At 34.6% G+C, this 7,500-nt stretch overlaps 2 protein-coding genes across 4 annotated transcripts in view; one reads left to right on the plus strand and one right to left on the minus strand.

Moving 5' to 3' along the window:
• Positions 1-7,109, plus strand: part of LOC107597005 (pyridine nucleotide-disulfide oxidoreductase domain-containing protein 1-like) — an 8,502-nt gene extending 1,393 nt beyond the window's left edge. Inside the window, exons 2-12 of one of the 2 annotated variants that reach the window (XM_016287889.1) lie at positions 830-910; positions 1,157-1,276; positions 1,356-1,484; positions 1,562-1,635; positions 2,266-2,435; positions 2,775-2,860; positions 2,954-3,056; positions 3,158-3,270; positions 3,809-3,931; positions 4,449-4,586; positions 5,388-7,109. In XM_016287889.1, the coding sequence (XP_016143375.1) occupies positions 830-910; positions 1,157-1,276; positions 1,356-1,484; positions 1,562-1,635; positions 2,266-2,435; positions 2,775-2,860; positions 2,954-3,056; positions 3,158-3,270; positions 3,809-3,931; positions 4,449-4,586; positions 5,388-5,636 (1,386 nt within the window). In that variant the 3' untranslated portion in view covers positions 5,637-7,109. The remainder of the gene's footprint in view (positions 1-829; positions 911-1,156; positions 1,277-1,355; positions 1,485-1,561; positions 1,636-2,265; positions 2,436-2,774; positions 2,861-2,953; positions 3,057-3,157; positions 3,271-3,808; positions 3,932-4,448; positions 4,587-5,387) is intronic. The other variant, XM_016287890.1, reaches the window with a different exon arrangement.
• Positions 6,641-7,500, minus strand: part of LOC107597006 (poly [ADP-ribose] polymerase 11-like) — a 3,901-nt gene continuing 3,041 nt past the window's right edge. For both annotated transcript variants that reach the window (XM_016287892.1, XM_016287891.1), the window contains exons 6-7: positions 7,481-7,500; positions 6,641-7,391 (exon numbers count right to left, since the gene is read on the minus strand). The exon at positions 7,481-7,500 is cut by the window's right edge and continues 138 nt beyond it. In XM_016287892.1, the coding sequence (XP_016143378.1) occupies positions 7,135-7,391; positions 7,481-7,500 (277 nt within the window). In that variant the 3' untranslated portion in view covers positions 6,641-7,134. The remainder of the gene's footprint in view (positions 7,392-7,480) is intronic.

A 7,500-nucleotide genomic window follows, 5' to 3' on the forward strand; every position in this document is an offset into this window, starting at 1 on the left:
TATTTTCAGTGTTGGGGAAAGTTACTTTTAAAAGTAATGCATTACAATATTGGGTTACTCCATAAAAAAGTAACTAATTACGTTACTTAGTTACTTTTTATGGAAAGTAATGCATTACGTTACTTTTGCGTTACTTTTTAAATCTGGACAGGGCTTGCTTGTTTGATTTTAAAATAAAAAAAGTTCTATTTTTGGCAAATATAAAAGCCTTTTCACACCAAAAGTGAAATGAATAAGCCTCAGGCTGAAGGGAAAGTACATTTACGTCCGTACAGTAGAATGCAGAAGAATAAATTTCAACACACTTCAGCAATAAGAAAAGACACATAAACGTTTTTCTAGAATAATTTTTGCTTAGTACGGTTGAGCTGGATCATCGAAGGTCAGAAGCAAAGACATTGGTTAATAGAATGGGATTAAATACATAAAGGATATTTGTGTTGTTTAACATTTAATTATTGCAGGTTTGCGTCATATTCAGAGTTGCATTATATTTTGAGGAAAACTGAATCTGTGGGGTTTTTTTTGTGAGTGAGATGAATTAATGCATATTCATATTTATTTTGAACTACAGTAACATCTGATTTCTCTCAACATGGGGACAGGAGAGCTGTCAATCAATAAATTGAAAAAAAAAGTAACTTGCGTTACTTATTTGAAAAAGTAACTCAGATATTCTCTTTTAAATTAAAAAGTAATGCGTTACTTTACTAGTTACTTGAAAAAAGTAATCTGATTACGTAACTCGCGTTACTTGTAATGCGTTACCCCCAACACTGATGACTGGTCTGATAACTGTCTGGTCTTAAAACTTTGAAACCTTTTGCAGATCGCATCGCAGTTCGCATCAGATGAAGTTTATCTTCTGACAGCCTCACCCTTAGTAAAGGCGGTTACAAATTTCAAACAGGTTTGGTATTTAACGTTGAAATTCTGTGTCTTTGTTTAATTAGGAGCACTTTGATTATTTATTTGTGGAAAATGTAACTATTTTAAGACATTTATTGCACATCCTTAAAAATATTTTATTTATAAAAAAAACAAAATGTGTGGTAATAAATATAATACAATATGCAATACTATACATAAATCAAAAATCTGGATATTGAATAAAAAAAAAAAATAGTTTTTTTGTCAACAACCTCTCTTCATCTAGGTGTCGAAGACGTTGGAAGAATTCGATATCGAGGAACAGCCCTCCAGTGTTTTAGAAGAAAAGTATCCCAATCTGAAAGTCCTACAATCTGCAGTCAAACTCCTGCGAGCTAAAGAACATGTATGTTAAGACAAACACTTGGTTTCTTTTTCCTAAGATATTCTAAATCTAATTTGAATCGCTCTCTGCATTTCTGCAGCTTTTACAAGCAGAGAATGGTCAGACGTTTCATTATAAAAAGCTGTGCATCTGCAGCGGAGCCAGACCCAAGCTTCTCACCCAAGATAACCCTCATGTGCTGGGCATACGAGACACAGACAGCGCTCAGGTACACTCATTAGTAATGAATAGTATGTGTTTTGAACATAACAGACATGAATGTGATGATTGATGCTATTTTCACAGGAGTTTCAAAAGCGATTATCAAAGGCTAAAAGGATAGTTGTCATTGGCAATGGAGGAATCGCATTAGAATTGGTGTAAGTATCTGAATTGTTAGTATTGATAATACGGGATCTGCACAGTAAACACACACACACACAAAACAACAACAGTAACACACACACACCCCACAACAACAACAACACACACTATTAGTCACTTAAATGCATGGAATTAGATTTGTATAGAAATATAATTGTGTATAAATTGATTGTTTGTTTATTTTTTTACCAAATCAAAAATGTAATTAAATGAAAGTATATATTCTATAGCTTCATCATTCTTCTATTCCCATTTATTTAATTTGTGTTATTTGGTATTTTGATTATTTTTACTATTTTATCAGTAATGTGAAAAATAATTGAAATTTATGTTGGCAAACCAAAGTAAAGAAGAAAAAAACAATATAATATAATTGTTATCGGTTTAACATTTCCACTACATAATTCCAATTACTCCCATTTGTGCTATTTCAAAATTCATTTGTGTTATTTTGTATTTTCATATTTTGATGGTTTTATTTATGTGATAATGAAAGCATGTGTAGGTGCATCCAAAATCTTTGTTTGGAAGTCTAGGTCCAAATGCGAACAGAACAAAGTAAAAAAAACTGAGAGCGAGAGAGATGTATTGTGATATTTGATAATGCCTGCTGTGTGCTCCTGTAGGTATGAAGTAGAAGGTTGTGAAGTGATCTGGGCTATAAAGGATAAAGCCATAGGAAACACTTTCTTCGATGCAGGAGCCGCTCAGTTTCTCATTCCCTCCCTGGAGGCTGACAAAAAAGAAAGATCGTTGCCCTGCAAGAGAGCACGCTACACTACTGACAAGACTGGAGGTATGAATTCAGCTTCCACACTGGTTTCCACACTCACACACAGTGAGCACTGCTGCCCTCTTCTGGCAGTCTTGATGGAAAGTAAGTATATGAGTGCAACTGTATAGTGTGTTTTCACACTAATAAATTATAAATACAGTTTTACTTAAATTATCATAATATGTAGTATGTACACTACCAGTTTTTGTTTGGACACTTGCACTTCTTATTACTTTTTTTAAATAATAATACCATTTACCGTAATAGTAAAGTCTTCCAAACCACAATATTTTGTTTCATTAAGAGCTGATAAAAAAAACATAAATTCTGTCAAGTGTGTCACATGCGTATGTTTAATAGCAGACCACAGTGGGGCTTCAGGGGGGCTTGGCAGTGCCTTGGGCCCAGATTGGCATGAGGGGATTGAACTAAGAGGAACAGTGCAGGTTTGTGTCCACAATATTTTCACATTAGTCACCATAACATGGTGGATGATTGTCACTTTTCACTTATTTTGATTGTTTTCCTTCATTTCACAGAATTCCAGTGGAGTGCGTGTAGAATATGAGTGTGAGGTTGACACGATCTACACCCAGCAGGAGTTCTTGCAGTCCCAACTCGACACAAAGAAATCTGAATTAGGTTTAATAATAATAATCATCATCATCATCATCTAAATAATAATTAATCTGCAGTGTTTTACAGCTGAAATAAAATAACTAAATTTGTTTTTCTGTTTTTAGGGCTGTGGCCAACTTATGTTCAGTTAACAAATGGGAAGATTTATGGCTGTGATTTCGTTGTTAGTGCAACAGGCGTTGTGCCAAACACTGATCCTTTTCTCAGTGGCAACAATGTAAACATTTATATGCATTTGAATTGACCCATTTATTTCACTTTTATATTTTCATTTTATTTATTTATTTATCGTAAATATAATTTTGGTTATTATTGTATGGATAAATATGGATGTGTAATATTTAGGGTTGCAAAGGGGTGGAACATTTCCAGAAAGTTTCCAAAAATCCCTGGAATATTCCAAAAAAATCCTGGAAAGTTTCCAAAATTTCTGGAATATTTTCGGAAATTTACTGAAAATTTTCCAACTTTTTGCAACCCTAGTAATATTACAAGGATATATTTCAGTATTATATGTCCAGTGGTGCTTTTTTCTGAATTTATTTATATATTTTTTTCAGTTATTTTTTTTTTTATTATAGTATATCATTTTATTTATTGACTTATCAGTATTGTCAATGCGTAACTAATAGTTTTAAACATATTATACATGTATTTTTTTTCCGGGTTTGTCAGGTAAATTGAGCTACTTTTATCAATGAAATGAACAGCAAGTGGCCCGATAACACCAGAATTCAAGGCTTTTTTCATTTCAGTTTGAACTGGCAGGAGATCATGGTCTGAGAGTGGACGATCAAATGCGGACGTCTGAACAGGATGTGTATGCGGCTGGAGATGTGTGTACTGCAGGCTGGGAGCCCAGCGCTCTCTGGCAACAGGTACAGCTGCACCTCTGTTACTGTATTAAAGGGGTCATATGATGTTGCTAAAAATAACATTATTTTGTGTATTTGGTGTAATGAAATGTGTTTATGTGGTTTAAAGTAAAAAAAACACATTATTTTCCACATACTGTACATTATTGTTTCTCCTCTAAGCCCCGCCTTTTTGAAACACGTCGATTTTTACAAAGCTCATCGGTCTGAAAAAGCGAGGTGTGCTGTGATTTGCCAGCTATCCAGTGCGTTGTGATTGGCCGAATACCTCAAGCATAAGACGGAAATGTTACGCCCCTTACCAATCTGTGATGGCGTGTCCCAGCCGGAGCGACGACACAAAAACATTAAAACCCATGACTTTAGTCTTTGCAACTTTACAGATCTTCTTTATGCACCGAGAGCTTGTAACACTCCAAAGAGAAAGGAAAAAATGAAATCGCATCATATGACCCCCTTTAATGTATAAATTATGTACTGAGGATTGACTTTCTATAACGTCTCTCCTGTTATGTGTAAGATGCGATTGTGGACTCAGGCGCGTCAGATGGGCTGGTACGCATCACGTTGTATGGCTGCAGATGTTCTGGAGGAGCCTATAGAGCTGGACTTCTGCTTTGAGCTGTTCTCACACATCACCAAATTCTTCAGCTACAAGGTGAGTCCTTTTGTTTGTGTCTGATTCTTTAAAAAATATGTATGCTCTTCTTGTTGGTACCTCAAAGACATTTCAGTAATTGTTTTATTCTCAGACTTAATGCCAGAGAATTCAGAATTTAAAAATGGGCTCACTTTTTATTCATGAGTCACAGCTGGAATGACTGAATTTGCTGAATTGCAGTTCAAAAGTAATTTACACAATAGAAACATTATGAAAATGAATATGAGGGATGCACACTCATCAGGAGTGAAAGTGGTGACAAAGATGTGACGTTTAAAAAAGGGCATTCAATTGTCTCTGGCCACAATAACACACTAATTCACACAATAATACATTCACACAATTCACTTAATATATATATATGTGTGTGTGTGTAAAAAATAATAAATAAATAAATAAATGTGTGTGCCGTTATGTAGCATATATGTTATATGAAACAAAAGTGCATTTATAAAATGAACAAAAAATAATAATAATAAATTATAAGATCAAATGAAAATAAAGTTAATGTATATAAATTAAAGTAAAATATCCATGTTGTCTAATGTTTTTGTAAGAACTCTATATGTTGTTAGATAACATGTTTATGGCTCATTTGTGTTTTTGTTTGTTTGTTTTGTTTCATTTTTATTGTAAAATAATAAGCCTGATTGCTTCCTTAATTAAAGTTCAAAACAAGGAATTGAAGAATAATTTTAAGAGCATTCTCAGTGGATGGCACAAAAGTAGTTTTCACATTTGGTAATACATTTTGCAACCATATATTTTCTGTTTTGTCTTTTTTTTTTTTTTTTTTAGGGGGTTTTGCTAGGGAAGTTTAATGCTCAGGGTTTGGGTCAGGACCATGAGCTTCTTGTGCGCTGTACAAAAGGCCAGGAGTATGTAAAGTTGGTTCTGACTGGGGGCCGAATGGTGGGAGCCGTCCTTATCGGAGAGACGGACCTGGAGGAAACTTTCGAGAACCTCATTCTCAACCAAATGGACTTATCCCGATATGGCGAGGAGCTTCTTAATCCTAATATTGACATTGAAGACTACTTTGACTGAATCGTTCTGGTTAGTCAATGACAAAGAGATGATTAATTTATTTTAAAGCTGCACCATGCAATTTGTGTTCTACGAAACAGTTGTTCAAAAATGTTGTTTTCAAACACTACACCGGTCTTGTTCAGCAACAGGAGGTCCTACCTCAATCTGTTGCCTTTGGTCGAGGCAATATTGTCATGCTGAGCACGCAAATAAACAGACTTAAAATTTCTTTTCACAGCTAGAGGTGCAGAAATTGCACATTGTATTTTAAAAGAGTAGTTCACCCACAAATGGAATACATAATTCACCTGGTCCATGAACTGAATTTCATTTCTTCGTCAAGTTTTCTACTGTAAAATCATAGCTGTCTGCAAGGAGCAGATGAAAACGTGTTATTATTCACTAAAATTCTTCCTGTAAAAACATTGTGACCAGATCATAGAATATATGATCCAAATACATAGTTGGTCTTGAGAATCTGATGACTCTGATTCATTAACAAATTATTCTGTTTTTTGTGATCAACTCATTTACTGAAAAGATGTGATTCAAATGAATGGTTTGTTCGGACACAGCTGCATCTCTCATTAATATGCCCAGGGCAACTGGGGTGGATGTCAAGATTTTCACTAAATAATGACTTGGATTTTGGTTGGCTCCTCATTTTGGTCGTATGGACCACTTTTACTGATGCGGAGTTGCAATTCGTTCATCGCACAAAGCTGGCTTCAGAAAACAGGAACTGTAAAGGACTACTTGTATGTCCTTTTCGAAGCTTGAAAGCTCCAGTTCCAGTTCTTTGCATGGAAAATAGTGACTAGTACTTTGTTTAAAATTTCTAATTTTGTGTTCCAAGTCATATGGGTTTGGAATGATAGTGAAGGTTCATAAAAACTATTACGCTGAACTTTCATTTTTGGGTGAACTATTCCTTTAAGGAACTATGAGCTATTAGAAGTAACCAATGGATAACGCACATTGAGAAAGCAAGTAAGAAAAACACGGACACAAGAAATAGCTTCTATTGATTGATTCTTTATTTAGAAGTGCCCCGTTTTCACATCATGAGGCTAAAAATGAAGTCCATGTATACTGTAGCTACACTAAAGTATTGTGTTTAGTTTCAACATGGCACCTTTCAGTTTTGTGGGATATGTGTCTGTTGAGCTCCAACTCCCATAATGATCCTTTGGTAATCAATTCTGTGATCTCAACTCGTATTTATCCTTTTTTGGAATGATTTTTGGCCAAGAGTGGAGGGGAAATCATTACTTCAAGTGAGCTTCCGATGGTCTTTACTGTATATGGGTGAAAATAAATGTTAAATTAATTCAGTATAACATTAAATGACTTCCCTTTAAATCCATCAAATCTTCTTTAAAACTTCCATTAAATCCGAAACTTTTGCAAAAATATTTTCCCAAAGACACCTTAGTTCTGCATTATCCTGTATTATATAAACATTCTGGCATTTTACACACATTCTAGGTCTCCCAGCATTCATTTTTAATATAAATTAGTTGCTGCGATATTCAAGCATGTACTCTGGATATATCTGATTGGAATCAAAGATAACAAAAACTTTTGGATAGAGCGTATTATCTACACAACTATCATGTCTGTTTTCATCCTGGTCATCATTAGGTGTACAGTCATCTTCATGGCCTGCTTTGTACTTCCCGACTATAACGCGGGCAAGCAGCATAACTTTGGGTCCCTGCCTGGTGTTACTGTATTTGTCAGCAAAGGATGCATGTTTTGCAAAGTATGTTCCTGCAAAAAAAAAAAAAAAAAAAAAAAGTTGTTACTATAAGTATTTTATATGTGAAAACACCTAAGAAAATATTATAATCACAGCCCACCTTTGCCATATACGTGTCCC

This window comes from Sinocyclocheilus grahami, unplaced genomic scaffold (assembly GCF_001515645.1).
Source record: "Sinocyclocheilus grahami isolate Dianchi unplaced genomic scaffold, SAMN03320097.WGS_v1.1 scaffold226.1, whole genome shotgun sequence".
In the NCBI taxonomy this organism is placed as follows: domain Eukaryota; kingdom Metazoa; phylum Chordata; class Actinopteri; order Cypriniformes; family Cyprinidae; genus Sinocyclocheilus; species Sinocyclocheilus grahami.